Here is a 23444-nt window from a genome sequence, read left to right as displayed (position 1 = left end):
AATAATCAAGAAAGCATGCGGTCTGAATTGCGTACAAATGTCTTTTTATAAGTGAAGCAAATTAAGTTTGCGTGTTTTGGAGGGTTCTGCAGAGAACAAATAGCATTCTGCTGTTTATGGGTAAAAAGACACAATTTGCTTTCAACAGTAAACGACAGGCCACTGGGACTTCAGATACTATCGCCGTCCCGCGAGCAGCCTCCTCATGGCTGCACTTGGAGTTTGTGCTCATTTCTTTGGAGGGTCCTGATAGTCCCCAAGGGGCTTGGCGGGGCGCGCATGGAGACCAGGCTGGTTATTTTCTGGAACATCTGTGCCAAGACCACACCTCCCTTTTGCGCGTCCCTGCCAGGATTTCGAAGACCTGGTAACTGAGTTTCCTCATGGAGGTGAGGTTGACTTCCTTAAGCGTTGCCTAGTTTCTGATTTGTGACCCAGGTCCTTAGTTTTCCAGGTCCCTTGATGGTGGACGGCAACAGTTTCGGGTGCCTGGGAGAGTGGATGAACCAGAGGCTCCACCTTTGTGCCTAAAGATCCCAAGGCGCTAGCGGGAGGGCGGGCGCAACAGGCAGCTCCTAGGACAACACACGGGTGCGGATAGGGCTCTTTCCCGCGCGCTGGGGTCGCCGCCCTCGAGTCGCTCCGGCAGAGGGCGCCGGCGCCGGCCTCTCTGCCCATCGGGGCGGGCGAGCCGGGGACCCTGCCTCCTGCGCGCCTGCCCGCGTTCCGCCCCCCGCGCTCGTCCCGGCGCCCTGCCGGACGCCCGAGCCCGCTCTCCGGAGCCTCCGCAGCCGAGCGGCGCACCGGGGCACGGAGAAAGGGACGGCAGAGTGGCCTTCGAAGGGAACCAGCTTGCGAAGCGCGTGAGAGGAAAGCGCGGACGCGTGGAGGGGAGGGGTGGAGTCGCCCCGGCCCGAAGCCTGAAGGCCGAGCGCTCAGTAGGAGACCCGGCACCCACGGCCCGCAGCATGGCTCGGGGCTGGGCGCGGCCGAGGCACGCGCCTCTGTGCGCCCGGGCGGTCTGGACGGCGGCGGCACTCCTGCTCTGGACGCCCTGGACCACAGGTAAGGACCCTGCGTGCGCACTCCGAGCATCGCCCGATCCTCCACCACTCTCTACTGGCCGCCTCGCGGGCGCCGGTCCTCCCGATCGAGGGGCGCCAGGCGAGGCCATGCTCCGCGCGCTCGGCGCCAGCTTGGGCCCGTGCCCTCCTTAGTCGCCTGGGGCTGGTTCCAATGAGATGCGCTCTAGGGACCACTAAGTGTTTCCAGAGGCCGCGGTGGGCAGCGGCAGGGAGCTTTTCCCAAGTGCGTCCCAGTCGTGATGTGCACCCATAGACGTGCTCTGTGTGTCCCAAGACTCGGGACTCCGTCGATTCCTCTCAGGTCACCCTTCCCCTCCACACGCATCTCTTGTACCTCGTCTGCCCCCAGATGAAGTCCTGAGTTAGTCATTTTCCCAGGGACAGTGGGGGACGCATGGTCGAAGGTCTTGGTTTTCCTTTTGTTGTAATTGGTGACCGAAGTGGTGTTTGGCGGGCCCTTCGCAGTGGGGGCTTGGCCCCCAGGGCTTGATATTGCGCCCCTGAAAGGAGAGTGTTTTTCTCTGCCTGCCCGTAGTGTTTCTTCCTCCTTTGGGGGATTCCGCGGGTGCCTGGCTAGAATCAGGAGAACCCCCTCAATAAGCACAGAAGTGTTTTGGAGAATACTTGGGCAGAAAAGACTGTGGTGGCTAGAGGAGGTGGAGATGATCCTCCCAGTGCTAACCCCGGAGTATCTACTAGCTATCAGGTTTGCGGCCTGAATCCCCGCACCCTGCTGGCTTGGGTGAGGAAGTCCCAAGAGGAGCTGGGACTCAAGAGGTTTGTTTGAAGTTCCTAAACTGCCTGAGGTGCGCCATACTGGGACAGCAGCGTCAGTGTCCCCCAGCTACCAGCCTTCCTGCAAGCAGGTGAGAATTAGGGAGCAGTAGCAGGCAGCAGGGTTCTGGGGCTCTTCCCAAGTCCTGCTGTGCAGGGCGCTGTCTCGTATCCGGCCAAAGGGAGGAGAGAAACGTTGAGCAGCCTTTCCAGGGGGCGTTTGGGCTTAAACTGATGCTGATGGCGTCCACCGTTTCTGATGTCTTCATTTCCATTGATACCTCTGTCCACGAAGGCAGGAACCGCTGAGTGCATGATGAGAGAGTACAGCACATGCTATATTAATGTCATTATCAATTTGCCCCCTGTAAGAATTGCCACTGACTCTTCTACCATCAAGAATTTCTTTTGAAACTAGGGAGTGGTAAACTGGTCGCCTCCACAGGGATTTTGGCCTTTGCTGGTAACCTAGTGGTCCTTGCTAATCCTGCAGCCTGGGGGCTTCTTGAGGTGTAGCTGGGGTGGGGGATGGAGTCTGCCATAGTGAGAGGTCCTAGGTGATGAAGGAGTTTGAAGCCCTGGTACCTTAAAATCAAGTTTGTAACCAGAATAGAAAAGTCCTCCTGCATTTTGGATGTAGCAGTTTGGTCACTACCTTCACCATGTGCAGAGGAACACGTCTGATGAAGAAAGCCATCAGACCCTTTTTTCTTTTTCTTTCTTTCTTTCTTTCTTTCTTTCTTTCTTTCTTTCTTTCTTTCTTTCTTTCTTTCTTTCTTTCTTTCTTTCTTTCTTTCTTTTTGAGCCTTATGTGGAAGTTGCATTACTTTGCTGGTGAAATGAAGTTCCCACTATAGAAAGAGTAGGCTATGTTTCTCTTCTTTCTGGATTGCTTCCTCGTTAAGCCTACAGAAAACACATACACACAAATACATAGATATGGAAATTATTAGAGGAAATTTGGGTGTTTGAGATCTTTTTTGTTGTCAGAGAGTCTCAGCAATTGGGGAGTTCTATAATTGAAATAATTTGGGATGTAAAAACATGGAAAGGTAATTTTAAAAGGGTATATATATTCTTTTTTGTTTTGTTTTGTTTGTTTTTCAAGACAGGGTTTCTTTGTGTAGCCCTGGCTGTACTGGAACTCACTCTGTAGACCAGGCTGGCCTCGAACTCATCTGCCTGTCTCTGCCTCCCGAGTGCTGGGATTAAAGGTGTGCGCCACCACCACCCAGTGGGTATATGTTCTGATCCCATACTTTCATCAGAAGACTCCATTCCTTAAGGACCCAAATACCCGCTTTGGGACTCTGTACTCAGAATTAGGGAAGGCAGGAGTGGCGAGCGTTAGCCTTCTCTTGCTGCTCCTTTTGTCAGGGCCCAGTTTGCTTCTGGTCCAGATCCCTGGAGTGGCGATCGCAATACCCAATGCAGTCTCTTAGAAGAGAAGAAATGGTGCCATCTCATGTAAGAAGACTCTGTGGAAACAGGAAAGATTCTGTGGACGTCGTACAATATGTTTTTCTTATTATGGCAGAGGACCAAGCAAGCCACAGCTGCACATTGGAAACTTTTCAGTGTTTAATAACAATTTCAAGTTGAGCCCTGACATCCAGTGGAGAAGATTGACACCCTGAGAATCTGAGCGCCGTGGACTCCTGTGGGACGTACAATGTCAGGGAAGGGGTTCAGTCAGCCAGGTTCCATTTAAAACAGAACAGCCCCAAACCTTAGTTTCCTCCTGGGAGGCAGAACCCGGGGCTTCCTGCGTGTTAGGTTGCCACTCTACCTCTGAGCTACATCCCCAGCCTTGTGACTGACTGCACTTGATTTAGTTAGCCTGGTGTAGCTAGAAAGCCAAGAAAAACTCTGCTTGATATTTTTGCACAGCAAACAAAAACAAAAACAAAACCACTGGCTGAAAAATGTGCATTTCTGGGAGCAGTTTTGATGACGGTTCTCTGCAGACTTACAAAAGCACTGAGTGAACTCTCTGTTTTTATTGGTGGACATTGTGTCTGCTGTTTACTTGGAGGCTAGCTGTCATTGGTGTTTGTGTGACTTGCCCTGAGGCGCTCTCTCTCTCTCTCTCTCTCTCTCTCTCTCTCTCTCTCTCTCTCTCTCTCTCTCTCTCTCTCTCTCTCTCTCTCCCCCCTTTAAACAGCCTAGATTTCGACTGGGGGACTGAGAAGGCTGGCAGGAGCCACACTTCATGCCGGCCTTTTGGGGGAGGAATCTTTTCTGAAGGAAATGGATTAGGTGCTCAGGGGTTGGCTCCTTTGACTTGTAGGGGAGGTGAATCTTCTCGGGAGTTATTTCAACCTGGAACTGTCTTTTAAAGAGAGTTGTGGGGTTGGCCAGTCTGGGCAGGGGTCACTAGGAAACACTGGTTATAACCCACTACTACTAAATGTTATCCCTGCCTGAAGGTTCATGAAGTGTCCTTTAAGGTGACATAGGTCTCCTGGTGTTCATCTGTTGATTTTCTGGGGACCTGGAGAGGAACCAAGGATAGACACCTTTCTTTGCTATCCACTGGTGACCACTGGATTTGCGCTGCTGCACCCCATTCTGGGTTCCTTGGCTGGGACTGCTCTTTCCAGTGACTGCTTAGAGGGGACCCCATTCCCCAATGCCAAACACATGGGGTTTGAAAGCAGAGTCAGGGTTACTAGCCTAAGGGCTGTTGGGTAGAAAGAACCCATTTGGCCACTGTGGCTTGGGGGGGTCTTGATTTTGCACTGTTCCATTGATCCGCTAGTCACATTTAGGGGCTCAATAGGTAGTGTTACCTATGCAGTTTTGGAATTAAAAAAGAATCAAAATACCTAGAGGAGCTGCAGCCCACGAATTATGGCGGCAGCTGATGGTGCTCCGGAGGCCCCTCTTTGCCTAGCATGTATTTATTTGGTTTTGTTGAGGAGCCTGCCAAGTTGGAAACGAGGGCGCGACAGCTCTGCTTACATGTGCAGTGCTCATAAAAACTGTCTAGGGTGTAATCTGTTTGAAGTCCTCTTGATAGAGTGGCCAAGGAGGATGGTTGGACCATGTTGAAGGTTTTCATAACAGTTTTGAAAACGGGATTGTTTTTGGTTTGATTAGCTCACTGATGCGATATCTGGGGGTGTTTTCTTTAGGTTCTAATTCTGCTACCACCCCCCCATAAAAAAGCCAAAGGGAAGGAAATAATTACAGAAAAAAAAATTGAGCCTAATTCGACTAAGTAGCTTGGCCTCTAGAAGGTCTTAAGCCCCAATGGGAAGTGTGTGTGTGTTTAATTGTGTTGGAATGAGCTTCAGTAAGCACTCCGCCACTTCTGAGATGTTATCAGGAGAACATGGCTGCTGCCCCCAACCTCCGGGAGTGGGGGAGGGCTCCCCCACCATCACCCATACCCCCGGCCTAATGGCTTCCACACCCTTCTGGAAGGGACAGCTCACCGGATATACGGTTAAATTACAGGAACTTTTTGGCTTGAACTTACCGTAACTTTTATGCTGTGGAATATGGGAGCTGCCAGGCACATGTGACTATTTAAGGTCAAAATTATTTTAAAAAATACATTTACTTCCTTCACCCCAATGGGCACATGGTGGGTGTCCTTAGCCACACGTAGTCAGCTGGGATTTGGTGAGGAGCTGCGGTGAATCTGTGGGTTGTGTTCAGCAGTATTGGGTTCTTCACAGTATTGTCTTCGGTTCATAAGCACAGATATATTGACGGCTTTCATTCCACTCATCCATGTGTCATAGCCTTCAGTCTTTCAAGTCTTTGGCTTCCATAATTAACAACGCCTAAGTATTTTCTCTCTTTTTTTTTGTGTTACGATAATTGAATTTCTTTCTTGCTTTCCTTTTTTTTTAAATACGTGTGTTATTTGTTATTAGTAAGTTTATAGAAGTTAACTTATACAGACTGATTTTTTTTTCCCTTTGGGTTACAGAATTTATTTGCGCACAGCTAGCACTTGGTGGCTCTCAGCCTCTGTATAAGGTCGTATTAGTTAACTGCAGACAGGCAATTAAACTTCTCATTTATTTATTTAGTCTAATTGCTCAGTCTTGAACTTCCACCACTGTGTCCATCATGGGCTCAAAGGGGACACCCCTGTTTGGTTCTGATCCTGGAGGGAAACTTTTCAGCCTCTGTCGCGTTCAGAGACTTTCCTTCTGTTCTCAGTGTATTCTTGAACCCTTTGTAACAACACTTTGTCTTTTGGAACATGTTGAAGCTCTACTCATTGAAACTGTTATATTAAAGTCCAGTATAGTGATGCACACCTTTAATCCCAACACCAGGGAGACAGTGGCAGGTGGATCTCTATGAGTTCAAGGCCAGCCCTGTCTACAAATTGAGTTCGAGAATAACCAGGACTATGTAGAGAGACCCTGTTTCAAATGAAATACGTGCTTATGGAAAATGTAATGTTAAGGCCCAAAGAGGTCCAGGAAACTAGAACTGAATGCCAGTAGGTAAGCAAGTCTTATTACAAATGGTGACAAGACACCAATGGGATCCAAGAGAGAGAGGCACTTAGTTCATGTTAGTGATGCTTTGATTGTGTAGCCTCAGCTGATGGGGAAAGCCATACACCATCTGCAAACACACCTGGCCTTCACCTTGATAGTTTCCATTGGAAACTGGCACTTTGTAGACAAGCAAGACTGAGCGAATGAGAAGCCTGCTTAGTGCTGCAACCAGACATCTCTGTGGAACGAGAGGATGTACACGTGCAATGGGGGGAGTCGAGGGGAGATCTGGGGGAGTGGGTTGGAATCGGAGGTGTCGGTATGACTCATGACTCCTGTATAAGCACACGATGCATCATATTTAGTGGCAGACCCATAGTGTTTAAACCATGTTCATTTTTTCTGTAACAGCTTAGCACCTCATTAGCACTGAGTGTTCCCAGTTCCCAGTCTTTAGTCCTCTAAACCCTGCTGCACATACGAGGAGCTAGAGTGTCTTGTGGCGATGGCTGAAGATATAGCCATGGTTGAGAAGATCAAGCTGAGCCTGGGGCATGCATGGTCTTGGGGTAGTGGTTCAGTGGCCTGACACAGTGGGTGTGCTGAGAGCACACGGGGGCCAGCCTGGAGGCTCCCCAGTGGCCAGACCTGGGGCAATGAGACCAGCATGGACAGAGTTGAAATCTGTGGCTTGATTATGACAAAAATAAGTCTGAAAACCATATGTGAGTCTTGTAGGACACATATTGTCACACCGATGTATCTTCCCACAGTCTTGGGAGGTGCAATTACACGGACAGTGAGTCATGAGGTCCACAGTTTGGAAACTGTTCAGGAGAACCTTCTTTCCGTCTTCCGCTTCTTGGTGGCTCCTGGTTTCCATGCACACACAAGTCTGTCTTCACCCCTATTTTGTCTCCACATGGCCTGACACCTTCAGTTCAGACAGCCATTATTAGAGTTCACCTTAAATCCTGGCTGCATTCATCTCAAGTTTCTTATTGTGGCCACAACGGTGCTTTTCAGGGTGGATCACATCCGAATTCTGAGTGCTCATGAACTTTGAGTGATAGTTTTCCTTATCTGCAAGGGGAAAAGAAATAACGAGGCCAGAGAGGGCTACTGTGACCTTCTCTAGGTGACCAGCAATGTTTCTAGCTTGGGCGATGGACAGCCTAACCAAGGACAAGAATCAGGTTCTAAAGCAAGACTGGCAGGTTTGGAAGGTTCCTATTTGGAACAACTGTGTTGTATTGCTAACTGTCAATGTTGTGTAAGGTATGTAGTCTGCAGAACAATGAATATAAAAGGCCTCTAAATACAAAAGGAGATTGACTTCTTCATCAAGAGAGTACAAGCTAGATTGAGTGGCGGGAGTCAGAGCAGGGCAGGGGTATGGCAGCTGGTGTGCAGTTTGCCATTTTCAGAGCTGATTGGTGCTGCCGGCTGGCACGTACTCCGTGGTCTGCTGAGCAATGAGCATGAGGCTTTACTATACAGAAACCATAAAATCTGCACCATGTGAGCTAAATACTCAGTGTTCTTTCTCCATGTGGGTTGCACACCAGATACAGTGACTACACATGAGCCCAGGGCTCTGTGGATCCCAAGAGGGATTTCCAGATCTTTCTGGCTAGGACAAGGTAAGATTGGAGCAGCAGTAGTTTGCCCTGTGTGTGGTGCTTTAAACTGTCTTGGTGCGCCTGCTCCTCACACCCTGCTCCATTCTGCTTTTGACAGGCTATCCCTGAAATAAATTCTTAGGGTGCAGAGGAGAGTCTTACATTAACGAGGCTGTTCCTTTTCTTCTTTATCCTAATAAAGAAGCTGTCTTCTGCTGTGGTTCGGGATTCAGGAGCCCCAGTGAACCCTATCCTTCATCCTTCCTATAGGACCCTAGTGAAAGAAGGCAGCTATCTTTCTGTTGTTGTTGTTTTTGCTCTTTGTTTGTTTGTCAGGGTTTCTCTGTGGATCAACCCTGACTGTCCTGGAACCTGCTCTATAGAGCAGGCTGGCCTCAAACTCAGAGATCACACTGCCTCTGCCTCCCGAGTGCTGAGATTAAGGTGTGTGGAAGGCAGCTACCTTTATACTGAGATGCTGCACCCCTTTTTAGTCAAATATAGATTGAAAATGTTCAAGAAACGAAACTGAGGAAAGTTTCAAAAATCAAAATGTAAGCTTGTAATGTGGGAGCGCTAGGTGACAAGTGTCCTGTGGTCCGTGTGGACGAGGGGTTGGGTGAGCTGTGTGGGCATGTGACAAGTGTCCTGTGGTCCGTGTAGACGGGGGGTTGGGTGAGCTGTGCGGGCATGTGACGAGGGGTCCTGTGGGTGCTGTGTTACTGCAGGCAATGCCAGGATGATTGCTCTTACCTGGGAAGAACTGAGCAGGTCCGCGTATTTAGTCCTCTTCTCTGAGAGACTTGCCTCTCTTCTGATTTTGGTGTCCTGCGGGTCCTGGAATAAACTGTGGGCGGGCCGGGCAGAGTGATGGAGCGGGGACTGCCGCCATCATGAGTGCATCACCTCCTCACCAGCCATCTTGTTTCTAAAACCAGAGTCTGCAAGGAAGTGGGCGGGAATCAGCTTAGTGAGCAACCCCAACAATTCTTTGGTTTGTTTGATTTTTTTAAAATTTATTTTTTTTAATTTTTGAGACAGGGTTTCTCAGTATAGCTCTGATTGTCCTGGAACTCTCTCTGTGGACCAGGCTGGCCTCAAACTCATAGAGATCTGCCTGCCTGTCTCCCAAGTGCCACTACACCCGATTCCGACAATTCTTAAGGGTGTCATTGGTGCAGCTTGACTTTTGGGGCATCCAGTGAGCAGTTAGAGGGCCGGAGGTTAAGACAAAGAATTTCAGCTTGTTTCTCTGGGTTTTCGGACTGCTCTTGGGGAGTGGAGGAGGTTTGGGTTGTTCTCTGAGCTTTCTAAAGCATTTGGTGTTCATTCCACTTTAGACATATTCCATGTGCATGCTGAGTAAGCTTGTCCCTACTCAGACACATTGTGTCCCCTGGAGTTCCCCAGATAGTCTGTTTTCCTGGCCAGCTCTGCTTAATTGAAATCCTGGACATTACAGCATGAACTGTAGAAATTCCCTTTCTTGTGCAAGTGGCCAGAAGAACGGGAGTCTGAGGGGGTATGGCTATTTCTGCAGCCCCACGTTTCCAGTTTGTGTGTGTACATGTATGTATGCTTGCCCGTGTGAGCTTGTGTGGAGGCTACGCCATTTTTTTTTGAGACAGATTCTCTCACTGACCTGGAGCTGATCACCTGGAGACAGTGAGCCTCCTGGGATCCAGCTGGCCCTTTGCCAGTGCTAGCCTCAGTGACTGCCACCACATCTAGGTTCCACGTGGGTTCTGGAGATTAAAGGTTAGGTCCTCATATTTACTCTTTACCCCCAGGTCCCTCTCCCATTCCCCAGTTTCCAGTATTTTAGGGGTATTAAAATGAGGGTCATTTTGACTTTTAATAACATGAATATTGTACTAGTAAGGTTGAATAATAGTTCCCTCTGCAAAAAAGGAAGTTACGCTCTGGTCCTGACTCTTGTTTCTTTGAATTGTGGCCTTCCTTTGTAGAGTGGGTCTCAGGAGCTGATACATTGAGGTCTTTGGGGGGTGTCTGATTGCTGAGGGGCAGTGTTGTTACTAAAGGGAGGGTTGACCCGATGGCAGTGGCGCACACCTTTAATCCCAGCACTCAAGAGGCAGAGGCAGGCGGATCTCTGTGAGTCTGAGACCAGCCTGGTCTACAGAGTGAGTTCCAGGACAGCTAGGGCTACACCAAGAAACCCTGTTTTGAAATAACAATAAAAATATAACCAAAACCAAAAGGGAGCGTTTGAAGGGACACCCTCACTGTTGCTGGGATGTGGCTGTCAACCCTGGTGATGTTTGTACACACAGGAGTCCTTTGAAGAGATGCTCACAGAAGGAAACAGAGAAAGTGCTGATCAGGGAGCTGCAGCAGCTTGTCTTATAGAGGAAGGGGCAGCCTCGTCTTGGCTTCCTTGGGCACTCGGAAGAGGTCACCCTGTGGCTCCTCCATCTCCCCTCCCCACCCTTTCGCTTCAGACGAGGGCCTGCTGTGGAGCTGCCCTCTTTAGGCAGCTCTAGCAGAGTGGGGCAGTTGAGCCAATTTTTAATGACTAGGTCTGTGGAAGGGCTAGTGTGGGCCCATTAGCCACTATGGTAGATCCCTAATCAGAAATAAATAGATGTTGGGCTTCTGACTATAGAGGCCAGCAGCCCATATCTGCTCCTGGTGTGTGGTTAGGGCCTCATGGAGAGACAGAGCAAGTATTCCAGCTGAGGTCTTCTGTTCTTACAAAGCTACCAATACCATGATGGGCCCCTCTCCCCATTAACTCACCTAACCCTAATTCTCTCCCAATGGCCCCCACCTCTAAATGATTTACCGTAAAATTTGAGGATTAAGTTTTCAGTCTGTGAATTTCTGAGATGCACACTCAAGCCCCAGCACCCTGACATAGACCCTTGAGCAAGTGTCCATCTACTGCTGCTGGCTGCTGAGTCTGTGGTCAGAGTAGGGGTACAGAATTTACCTGATGCGAATCTCCACTGCCGGCAATGTGTTGCTGATCCTGCGCCCCAGGGTGGGGAGCTGATTGACCCTGCCTCCAGCACTGGTCAGTGTTAGTATGGAGAGCCAGAGACACACTCTTGGAGTGAGTGTGGTTGAAGGCAGCTCTCTCTACTGTGTTCAGTAGCTTGGATTGCAGGTCACCGGGTGCCTCTGCACAGTTTAGGTCCACTGTGATCAGGGCACTACTGCCCTGCTGGGATCTTTATGACCGCTTTGCCCCGATGACAGGGTATGAAGGGTTCGTCTCTTTTCAGAACCTTCTGCAGCAGAGGCCTGCACCCCAGAGCTTTCGGATTAGCTGCCTTCCTTTCTTGCTGTCCTCTGTGGCTACTACCTAAGGAGAGGAGGGCCGTGATTAGATTTGAAGCTTTGATGGGGGTAGGCAATTCTTCATAGGGTCCACTCAGGTTTCAGAGTGGACCAGGTTGACCAGGGACCATGCAGCTCCCCAGGGATGGCTGCCTGGATCCTCCAAGGACTCCTCTGTCCAAGCCCAGACCCAGGGCATCCAGCTCCCTACTGTTCCTTGGCCCTTGTTTTCCTTACAGAGGGCTGGGCAAAGGCAAAAGCCAACAAAAACAAACATCCTCACTGCCGCTGGGATGTGACTGTCAACCCTTGTGATTTATGGACACACGGGAATCCTTTGAAGTATGAAGCAGATGGTTTCACCTCCGGGGACTGAGACCCTGGTGTGTGTGTGTGTGTGTGTGTGTGTGTGTGTGTGTGTGTGTGTGTGTGTGTGACAATAGCTAGGAAGCGAAGGGGTTCTAGGATGTGCTTTTTGTCCTTTGTATAGCTAGGCACTGTCTTGTCTTTTGAACAGAGGGACAGTTCTCCTGCAGCAGAAAGAAGGGGATGACTCAGGCAGGGTGACAGCAGGTTGCAGGGGTACTTGATTAGCATCTCCGGGAGAAGCATTGAGTCAGCACACCAATGGGTGATGGAGGTAGATGCCCAGGGAGCTGGGTACACGGGAGTAGGTTACTGAGGGCGACCCTGGTGGCTGTGGGGACTTGAGAGAAGATAGATTTTAAGAAGGAGCCTGCTGACTACTCAGGATAGGAATGCGACTTGGAAGGGCTCTGTCTTCTGAGGGTGTTAATAGTTTTGCCAAGAATATAATTTCTCTCATGAGTCAACTGGCTTGGATGTGCTTCAGTTTTCCCTAGCTGTTTGCAATATTTAGTGTATTATCATTTTCTTTAGGAAGCTTCATTTTGAACATAAAACACCCCCACCCCTTCTCTCAATGGGAAAATCCATTGTTTCTCAAGGTCGAGTGTTGCACCAATTACCTACCTCTCATTAATGGAGGGTTGAATATGTTTTCAGAGTTCAGACAGGGTTCACTTTATCCCAGACTTTGCATGCACCTATCCTCTCATCCGAGAGTATACTTCTAAGAAGAAGCAGGGGTCAGATTTCTCCTACTCGACTGTATTTCTACAGGCCGTAAAGGCCGTGGCTGATGAAGTAAATACAGAGAGTGAAGGCCAGCATGGAACATAAAGGGAGCTGTTGAAGAGTAAGTTTTAAAATTCCGTTTTTTTCCTCCAAGCAGAGAGTGGATCCTGTGGTGAACTTGGGGGTGTTGGGAGTGGGGGTTGTGATGTTGAGTGAGTGAGCTTTGGCTTGGACCAACTTTTCTAAGTATATTCAGAAAACAAAACAGGGATGGAGAATGGAGAGTCGGCAAGCTTTGCTGGGACCAACTGCTTAATTTTTAATGATTTATTTATTTACTTATTCATTTAATGTGCCTGAGTGTTTTGGCTGCATGTATGTCTGTGAATTTGTATGCTGTGTGCTCATGGAGGCCAGGGAGAGAGGGTCAGACTTCTGGAACTGGTGTTACAGACCCTTGTGAGCCGCCGTTTAGGTGCTGGGAATTGATTGAACCTGGGCCCTCTGGAAGAGTAGCCAGGGCCCTCAACCCCTGAACCATCTCTCCAGCCCTGGAGCAACTTTTATGAGTGCTATTGAGACACCCTTCCCAGGTGAGTCTGTGTCAGTGGGCAGTTGAGCCTGTCGGAGCGTTCGTTTCCTCTGTGCGGTTTCAGAACCTGCCTACCCTCTGAGGAGCACCCACACCTGTTAGCAGTTGGTCTCCACTTCCCAACTCCCTTTTCCCAGGCCTGGCAAGCAGTAATCTACTCTCTGTCCTTGAGGATTTGACTGTTCTGGAAATTTCATTTAAATGGAATGGTGGACCCTGTGGCCTTTGAAACTGGCTTCTTCCACTTAGCACTGGTTTTCATAATGGTTTCCAAGCACAGCTGCTTTAGACCACACACGGCGAGGCTTCTCATTGCTACAGTTCCTGTGGGCCTTCCCACGGTATGCAGGTTCTGCTGCCTTGCCAGCTCAGTACTCGGGAGTGAAGCCCAGGACAGTCAGGAGTTCCAGGCCACCCTTGAGAGCGTACGCAGTTCAAGACTAACCGCTGATAGTGAGACCTAGCTCAACCAAACCAAACCAAACCTAAAGCCCCTTTCCATATTACTATAGTTCCAACTTCTTCATTAAAAAGCAATCAACAAACAGAAAACATTGCTAGTATCTGTCATTTGTATATTCATGGTTTATTTCTAGTTAATTTTTAGTTAGCATTCGAAATAATGGGTTTCACTGGGACATCTTCTTTCATACTTTGTTCTTTGTGTTCCTCCTACCCTGCAAATTCCCCTGTCCTGTCCTTGCTGGTCCCTTTGGCCCAACAGTCCCATTTTTACTTTTGTGTCACATTTAAGCATCGTTTATTTCACAGGTCTTCTTATTCTTTTTTTTAAGATTTATTTAATTATTATGTATACAACATTTTGCCTCCATGTATGCCTGCATGCCAGAAGAGGGCATCAGATCTCATTACAGATGGTTGTGAGCCACCATGTGGTTGCTGGGAATTGAACTCAGGACCTCTGGAAGAGCAGTCAGTGCTCTTAAACCTCTGAGCCATCTCTCCAGCCCCAGGTCTTCTTATTCTTAAGTATTACATGAAATAGCTTTACATCAAACAGTCGTCGTCGTCTTCGTCTTCGTCTTCTTCTTCCTCTTCCTCTTCCTCCTCCTCCTCTTCCTCCTCCTCCTCTTCCTCATCCTCTTCCTCCTTTTCCTCCTCTTCCTCATCCTCTTCCTCCTCCTCCTCCACTTCCTCCTCCTTTTCCCCCAGCAGTTGAGTGTCTGTGGAGTTGCTTCCTGGAAGTAAAATGCTTATGTCTAAGTTACTACAGGCCCAGTCTTCCTTATCCTTATCTAAAATATTTGGGACCACAAGTGTTTCAGATTTCAGAATTGCTCAGATTTTGCAATATTTTCATATGTGTAATGTATATTTATGGGGGTGTCACATGTCAACATGAGGCTCGTCTCTGTTTTGTACACACTGAGCACACAAAGCCTAAGAAGCTTCTCACAGCATATGTTGGCGTGCAAAAGTTCTGAATCTTGGAGCATTTTGAAGTTTGGGTCTTCACAGTAGGGGTGCTGAGCCTGTAGACTGAAGTTTTCATAGCTGATAAAGTTGCCCATCCAGAAAGTGTTGGGCAGCAGTTTCTTCTGAGTTGAAACATCTCACCCTTCAAGAAAGCTCTGTAGCCAGGTGGTGGTGGCGCACGCCTTTAATCCCAGCACTCGGGAGGCAGAGGCAGGCGGATCTCTGTGAGTTCGAGGCCAGCCTGGTCTACAAGAGCTAGTTCCAGGACAGGCTCTAAAAAAGCTGCAGAGAAACCCTGTCTCGAAAAACCAAAAAAAAAAAAAAAAAAAAAAAAAAAAGAAAGAAAGAAAGCTCTGTAAGACTCAGGAAATGGCTGACTCAGAATTCTCAGGAAGCCCCTGAAACTTACGGTTTCACAAAGTCTCCCTCTCTAAGGTTAAATGAACGGTAAGAGGAGAGGAGCTTCTGGCCTGTGGAGCCGCCTGGAAGTTGTGCAGTGAGCTCCAGGGTTCCATGGAAAAGCTCCCTGGTGTTTTGTGCAGTCGGCGTCAGGTCCCTGGGGACACTTGGTCTTTTGTGCATCAGTGAAGTGGCCACTTATTGCTGGGACATTTCATGATGATGCCAGTAGAGGTGACTTTGGGTTCCTTCCCGAGGTTCTTTGGAGTCGGGCTGGGTTTTGGTGCTCACTCGATTAGCCACACCTTTCTCCATATTTTAGAGTTGAATCTCTCAGGCTTTTTAAAGATGGAGCATGTCAGCTAGGAGAGTGGAGTGGCACATCTTTACAGAAGTTGCCTAGGTGGGCATTGGTTTGGATTGCAAATTGACTTAATGAGGATTCCCATGGAGCCTGTATCAGTTTTGTGCTATTATGGTGAAATACTAAGACAGGCAAGTTCAAAGGTAGAGAAAGTGCTAGCATTTGGCTTTCAGTTCTGCAGGGTTGGCTTTGTTCTTGGTTCCCTAGTGAAGGCAGCAAAGTACAGCAGGAATGTGCGTTAGAGTGAACACACATTAGGAGCAAGAGCCGAGAGTGACTGAGAGGCTGGGGTCCACAGTCCTCTTTTAGGGCACACTAGCAATGACTGTAAACCTCCCAATGGTTCCCCTCTTCTCAGCGGCTCTACTGCCTCAGTAGTGTACTTCTTGGGACCAAGCCATTCCATGTGGACTCTGGGGACTTTCATCCAAACCACAGCAGGTACTCAAAGAAAATTCCATTTTCTGTGTTTTTTATTGTCTCTTATTCTGTGTGTGTTCCTTCCTTCTCTTGGTAGCCATGAAATTGGCTTTGCAGGGTGGAATTCATTCTGTCCACCCGCCATGCCATTGTGAAGCTGTCCTTAGGTGCTCTCCCACTGAAAAGTGTAATCTGAGTGAACACTTAGTGACCAACGGGAGCTGCTATGGCCACGAGTGGCGCTCGTGACTCTTTTGTGGCAGTGGCTGAGCATTGCTTCCTTGGCTCCCGAGTGGTCAGGTGTAGGAAGCTTTGCATGTTGTATAGTGACTTGCTTTGTATTTTCTGACACCGGGTTTCCCAAATTGGACTCCAGGGGGGGATTTTATTTTGAGAACTGTTAGGAGAAGTTTGGATGTGGAGGTTTATTGTTCCTGGATTTATAGAAACCACAAGAGGATGATCCAATCTCCCACAGATCACTCAGAGCTACGGCGTGCAAACATACTAAGTCAGTCGCGTGAAGCCAGCAATCTTCAGAGACCATTGTCATCCACTGTCAGAACTCTTCCCTGCTTTTCTCCTCTAGCCCTACAGCAACATAAAGTAGAGCCTGAGTAAAACACACAGGTTGTTGATTAATGACATTTCCGTTTAATATTTTGAGTTATAATCAGAATTAGTTCCTATCCCTTGAGTCATTTCCGGTGAGCTCTGTATTCTTTAGATTATAAATGCCAGGTGGCCTTCTGGGTAGGTCTGGAGTACATGTGTGTGCGCGTGCACATGTACGCACTCTTGTGGGTCCCTTGTCCAGATCAGGAAGTACTATAGCTCCTTGATGTGCAAATCCACTTTTCCTGCTTTCAGTTACGTGAAGGTAAACATGGTCTACATTTAAAATGAAAAATTCCAGAAGAGAAGAATTCTCGTCTGACTTGCATGCCGACCACCCTAAGAGGTGTGTCACCATTCTGTGCCCTCTCTCCTCTTCCTTTATGCCACCTTCACTTTTGTTGTAGAGCAGTTTCTTCTGATTTCAAACATTTTCTCCTGGCAGGAAGTTCCTTAAAATTCAGAAAGTTCGAAAGAAGACTAGTTAAGACTCAGAAAGTAAGCAACCGGTAAGTCTTAGGAAGTCCCTGAAACTGACCAGATTTACAAGGCCCTTCTCTCTCCAAGGTTATGTAAGCAGTAAGGATTCCAGAGAGGAGAATCTTAGTGTAGCTGCCTTTTAAGTTGTGTAGAGAACTTTAGGGATCTTGCTTTCGTGAGTAGCACCTTGCTGGGGTGGGCTTTTTGGTGATGCAACTGTCTTTGAGTCACCCCTGCTCCAGTAAGTACCCCTCACCCATACTCCTGTAAGAAACCCCAGTAAAACTCATTATTTCACCAAGTTGGACGTTGGTGCTGCTATTGCTTAGGTATGTATGGTTTCTCTCTCTGGGACGAGTGGACATTTGTTCATGTCTCCCCTGGCACAGTGTCACACAGAATCTTTGTCCAGTGTATCCACAGCATGTACATTACCCTTCCTGTTACTCCATCCACAGACCCTTGGTTATCAGTTCAACTCTTGTAATATGGCAGCATTTGTATTCAAGTAAACCTTACTTTACTTAATAATGCCCCAAACACAAGAGGAATAATGCTGGCAATTTTATTACAGTGTTATCATTTCTCTTTTATTGTCAGTTACTTTTATTTTCTTAAAATTTATTTTTTTATTGTTGTATATGTATATGCGCATGGATGTGTAGGGGGGCGGCGGTGTGTTTAGGTCAATGGACAATATTCTAAAGTCGGTTTCCTTCCACTTTTGTATGGGTCTTGAATCTAATTCTCAGTCGCTAGGCTTCTTCCCTCTTAGCCATTTCTTCAACTGTTAGTTATTTTTAATTTTACTCTGCCTGCTCACTAAATAAAACTTTGTCACAGGTAGGTGTGTACTGGAAAAAAATAGTATTTATAGGGTTTGTTACTGTCCGTGATTTCAGGCATCCAGGGGGTGGGGCCGTGGAATGCATTAGCATGGCTTAGTCAGGACATTTGAATGGTGAATCCAAATCCGGCGGGGCTGTTTGGGTTTCTGATAATGAGTCTTTCTACCCACCAGCGCCTGTGAGAGGGAGTGTTCACAGGAATGCGAATCTTTCTCTGTGTGTGGCCCTCAGGCTCAGTCCCACGTTGTGCTGTATGGTCTGTCATGGGATTGTGTGATTTAAAAATAAAGATTTACTTATTTTTACTTTTTGTGTGTGTTTATATATATGTATGTGCACCACATGTGTGCCTGGTGCCCACAGAGGGCAGAAAAGGGCACCGGATCCCCCAAAACTGGGGTTAACAGAGTTGTGAGTTGCCATGTGATGCTGGGAACCAAACCCGGGTTCTCTGCAAGAGCTGCAAGTGCTGTTAGCTGCGGAGCCATCATCCCTCCAGCCCCGCTCAGCTGCTCTTACATGGGAAGAGTTTGTTATTTGCACTGCTTGTAAGAAGGGGACCACTCCAACGAGATACCCAGGGCAGCCCAAGAAACATAAGCTTTGCTTGGGTGGATAACTGAGCAAACAGAGGGGACAGGGAAAGGGGAAGGGAACAGAACAGGGGAAAGACTTTCTTGGGTTTCTTCAGGAAGGTCAGGTCTTGTAGGGGAGAGTTTGGGATGGGTTAGGGTTTGATGCTGTAGGGGAGGATTAGGGTTAGGTGGTTTAGAGGAGTGTGTGGATTGGGGGTAGGGTTTGGGTTAGAGTTTGGTGTAGGAAAGAACGAGGACTGGCCTGGGTAGTTCTGTTACCTTGGGAAACCTTGGGTGTCTCCAGCCGTCTGGTTGCTGGTGATTAGCTTCAGAGTTTTGATGGTAGAGATATTTTCTGGTAGGATTTTGTGCAGGAGATGGCTTAAGGCAGGGCTTTGGGGCCCTGGGAAAGATCCATGAACCAGCCCTTGGCTGCCCCCAAGATTTTCCAGCTCTTGGTGGGATGGTCTCCATAGTCGGTGGGATCTCACGTGCTATGTATCGAGGATAGAAAAGCGAGGTTGGGAAGATAGTCCAGTCAGTAAAATCCTTGTCGAAGACTCAGTTCAATTCCCACCAACCCACATAAAACAAAAACACAACAACAACAACAAAACCAAAACAAAACAAAGAAATAAACAAACAAAAAAACTAAATAAAAAAGATGGGCATGGTGACTCATACTTGTAATCGCAGTGCTGGGTAGGGACAGAAAAGCCCGTGGATCATGGAGCTCTCTGGATAGCCTAGCCTAGCACAAATGAGAAGTTCTGGGCCAACAAGGAACACCAGCTCAAGAGGTGGATGATAGCCCTAGGGATGACGCTCAAGGTGGCTCTTGGCTTCCACACATGTGTACCTTCATAACATGAACACACATGGCTCTCTCTCTCAAAAGAAAAAGGAGATTGTCCATAGTATATGGAAGCCATGTTATTTGTTCCTTACTGAGGCAGTAACTGTCTCCAAGATCCTTTTGATGGCTTCTCTGCTCATGTGCCCATCATCATTGAACTCTGAAGTGCTGTTCCACCTCATGACCCCCATCCCCAAACAGTCCAGTGAATGGGCCCAGTGTGGGGGTTTCTTATTAACCAGCTCCTCTAACCGTCACATTACCGTAACTCATGAGGTAGTCTTTGAAGTCCTCTAGTGCTTCTCATGCCATTCTGAGGCGGAATTAGTCACTCAGATTTTCAGACATTTCTTTAGCCTTTTGATGTAGCTCTGTTTTGCTTGGCAATTAAAAATTTATTTAAATAATGACAAATTTTCTTATCTTGGAAGGTTCTGGAAAGAAGTAACAAGAGGCCCAAGGTTTGCTTACTGCTGTTGCTACACTGTGTAATTAGTTGATAGTTGTTCACCACATCTGGCTGTTTCATCAAAATTTAGAGAAGTAATTAAATTACAAAGTGTGTCTCACAGTTGTATCAACCAAGCAAGGAGCCTGGTGGCCACCCCACTGGAGCCTCCATTGTCACCAATTTCTTGTAGACACCCAGGTTCTTTGCCTTTGCCCCCTCATTTCAACCACTTGTGTGGCAAGAACCTGTGTGTCTCTGCTTCGTTGACTCCATGAAACCTCAGGCTCCTTTTCTGCTGAGCAACTGCTCCCTTCCTGAGAGCTAATTGTTTAGTGCTTCTTTTTCTGCTTTCTTGTTTTGTTGGTAATAATGCTTTCGTTTTTCGCTGGAGAAACCTTTGGCATGAGAGGAAGATGGACCAGGACTGGGCGGGAAGATGCTCAGTGGGACCAGAAAGGGTGTGGCCCGCAGAGCCCAGAGGTGTGACATGCGCATGGACAAATGTCTGCTGAAGGAGAAGGGCTGTGGGCAGCGCTGCCGGAGCGGGTCATTTGACCCACCGTGTGGTGCTGACCAGCTTCAGCATTCTTCGTAAACAGCCATCTGGGTGTGACGTGGCACCACAATGGTCTTGATTTACGTTTTCCTGGTAATTAGTGCTCTGAGCATCTTCTCAGGTGATGGTTGGTATATATTGTTCGTTGCAGTTATGGACATTGAACTCTGGGCCTAGTGCGTGCGAGCTATGCATTCTACCAACTGAGGTATAGCCCCAACCAGGAATGGTTGCCCTAGTCCCTTACCCAGCTTTTACTTGAGTGAGAGATTCATCCATCCATCCATCCATCCATCCATCCATCCATCCATCCATCCATTTATTTATTTATTTATTTGTTTATTTATTTATTTATTTATTTATTATTCTTATTGAGAACATTTTATTTACTTAAAAAACAAAAGACAGCATCATTCTCCTTCTGAGGTTGACAATGGGATACATAGACGCTTGGGCCTCTCTTCACCACCAAAACTGGTTTGTTGATATAGCATGTGGAAGGTTAATACCTGAGGGCTAATAGGGGGAAACTGAGGCACACAGGCAGGAGATAGGAGACATGGTAACAGTACCTCACGCTGCTTTCCGGCATCCCTCAAAGGGCTCCCCAAATGAAATGCATTCTTGACGATCATGTTTGTGTGAAGTGTGTGATTCAACTTTTCCACTGTCGGGCTCCATTTTAATAACAGCTTTCTGTGGTTCGCATGCCAGAGAACAGCACTGTAAGGAACACAACCCAGTCTTCTCTAGTGTGTTCGCAGTCCTGAAACTGACACCATAATCAATTTTAGAATGTTGTCATTGCCCCTAAAGAAACCGTGCACCCCTACAATCATAGCTTTCCCAGGGCTCTGGCAGCTGTGTGTGCTTTGGGCTCCGAGAGCTCATTTTTTTCTGATATTTCATATAAATAGAATCATTTCCATATGTGGCTTTCTGTGGTTGATTTCTTTCATGCAATACAGTGTTTTCAAGGTTCATTCATGTCCTATGGGTGTCGGCACTTTGTTCCTTTCAGAAGTAAGGCAAGGTTTTTTTTTTTTTTTTTTTAGAATAGTTTTAAATTCACAGAACTTAAAAGTCAGGGCTGAGATGGCTGAGTCAGTCGTGCACAAAGACTGAGTTTGATTCCCAGAGCCCGTGTACGAACGTGGTTCATGGCCGTGTGCACTTGCGATCCCAAGGCTGGGGAGGTAGAGTCTGGTGGATCTCTGGAGCCCACTGGCCAGCAAGCGTAGTTAAATGGTCAAGTTCCAGGCCAGTGAAAAACCCCGTGTCAAAAAAGCAGCGGGAAGATAGAGAGATGGCTTGGTTGGGAAAGTGGTGGCCACACAGGCATGAGAACCTGAGTTCATGTCTCCATCACAGACATAACAGCCAGGTGCGATGGTGTGGGGCTGTCTACCCCTTGCACTGGGAGGGTAGGGAGTCAGGAGGATCATTGCAGCTTGCTGGCTAGCTGGTCTTGCTGAGTCAGTGAGTTCTGGGTTCAGTGAGGCCTTGCCTAATAATAATAGTAGTAGTAGTAGTAGTAGTAGTAGTAGTAGTAGTAGTAGTAGTAGCAGTAGTAGTAGTAGTAATAGTGTGGAGGCCAATAGAGAAAGACATCTATTGCAGATTCACAGGCTTCTGGCCTCCATGTATGCACACAAAGGTGTGTATATCCATGCCTGTGCATGTGTATGCAAACACACACACACATACACACACACACAAAGGTGAACTGTACTGAGGAATGACAGCTGGACTTAGCTTAGCCTCCATATGCATGTTTACTCATACATGTGCATACCTAAACTATGTATGTGCATGTACATGTACATGAGTACACATACGCACACGTGTATGCCCATAGCCCACACCTCACTTCCCTGCTTACTAACATCTGTGTGTTCTTCTCAAGACTGGGGAACCCATGTGGCTGCACCATGTTGACAGTAGTCTACCCTTTAGTCTCATGTCCTTGGTTTCACCTGATGTCCCTTTTCTTTTCAGGGTTCTGCTCAGGCCATGGCATTGTGTTTGGCTGTTCTGTCTCTTTCCGCTGCTCTTTACAGTGACCGTGTCTCACACTTGACTTGTGTGGTGACCCTGGCAGCTCTGAAGGGCCAGTCAGTGTTTGGCAGAGCACCCCATAGCTGGGGTTGGTCTGATGTTTTTCCTTCTGGTTTGAGGGAAATTATGGGCTGGGGGAAACACACAGTGTCTTGGTTACCGTTCCAGTGCTGCAATGTGACAGCATGATCCAGGCAACTCTTGATACAATAAAACATTCGGTTGGGGGATGGCTTACAGTTTCAGAGGATTAGTCCATTGTCGTAATGATGGGGAGCCTTGCAGAGGGCAGGCAGGCATGGGGTGAAGAACTTTGCATCCTGATACACAGGCAGCAGAGAGAGAGACAGAGACAGACAGACAGACAGACAGACAGACAGACAGACAGAAGACACACACACACACACACACACACACACACACACACAGATATGCTAGGCCCGGTGTGGGATTTTAAAACCTCAAGCTCACTCCCAGTGACACACTTCCTCAAACAAGACCACACCTCCTAATCCTTCCTAAATAGTATCACTCCCTGGTCATGCAGATTTCAAGTATGTCAGTTTACAGAGGGGCCATTCTCATTCAAATCACTATACACAGGGTTTTGGTATTGATGTCCTCAGTATATCACACCAAGGGGACTTGATGTGTAGGATGTCATTGCTACTATTGAAGTCCATCACCTCTTTCTTTCTTTCTTTCTTTCTTTCTTTCTTTCTTTCTTTCTTTCTTTCTTTCTTTAAAAATATTTATTTATTAATTATGTATACAATATTCTGTCAGTGTGTATGTCTGCAGGCCAGAAGAGGGCACCAGATCTCATTACAGATGGTTGTGAGCCACCATGTGGTTGCTGGGAATTGAACTCGGGACCTTTGGAAGAGCAGGCAATGCTCTTAACCACTGAGCCATCTCTCCAGCCCCCCTCTCTTTCTTTCTTATGATGGAATAATCTTTTGCTGTGGGACTAGACCACAGTTCGTCAATCACATGTTGCTGGGCACCTGGGTTGCTTCTGATTGGCTGTGAAGCACATGCTCTGAGGAATGCCATGCCCATCATTGTTGCAGCTTCTTTGTTATCATTTTTGTTGGATGCCTAGACATGGACTTGTCATGACCTGTGGAGACTGCATGCTTAATATTTTAGGGCAACTGCCAGATTCTGCTCCAGTGGCTGAAGGAAGGTGTTCCCACTCAAACACAGTGTGCCAGCATTTCTGTCTCCAGAGTGACTCCCACTAATGTGTGAGGGTTCCAGTCTATATTACTCTGTGTGTGTGTGGGGTGGGGAAGCCGCCAGCAGTGGTGGCGGTGGCGGTGGTGGTGGTATGTATGTATTGGTAGTACGTTTACCCACTGAGTTATCTTGCAGGTCTGCCTCAGCTTCTCCACAGCCACACTGACACTTTTGTTGTGGTGTTGTCTTTTCAATTCTGC

General features: G+C 47.7%; 1 protein-coding gene across 1 annotated transcript in view; it reads left to right on the top strand.

The window, feature by feature from the left end:
* Positions 1 to 968: 968 nt before the first annotated feature.
* Positions 969 to 23444, top strand: part of Ror2 (receptor tyrosine kinase like orphan receptor 2) — a 175171-nt gene continuing 152695 nt past the window's right edge. Inside the window, exon 1 of the mRNA XM_038334963.1 lies at positions 969 to 1065. Coding sequence (XP_038190891.1) covers positions 969 to 1065 — 97 coding nt within the window. The remainder of the gene's footprint in view (positions 1066 to 23444) is intronic.

This window comes from Arvicola amphibius, chromosome 6 (assembly GCF_903992535.2).
Source record: "Arvicola amphibius chromosome 6, mArvAmp1.2, whole genome shotgun sequence".
Taxonomy (NCBI): Eukaryota; Metazoa; Chordata; class Mammalia; order Rodentia; family Cricetidae; genus Arvicola; species Arvicola amphibius.
The sequence above is the reverse complement of the archived record's forward strand: the minus strand, read 5'-3'. Positions and strand labels throughout refer to the sequence as shown.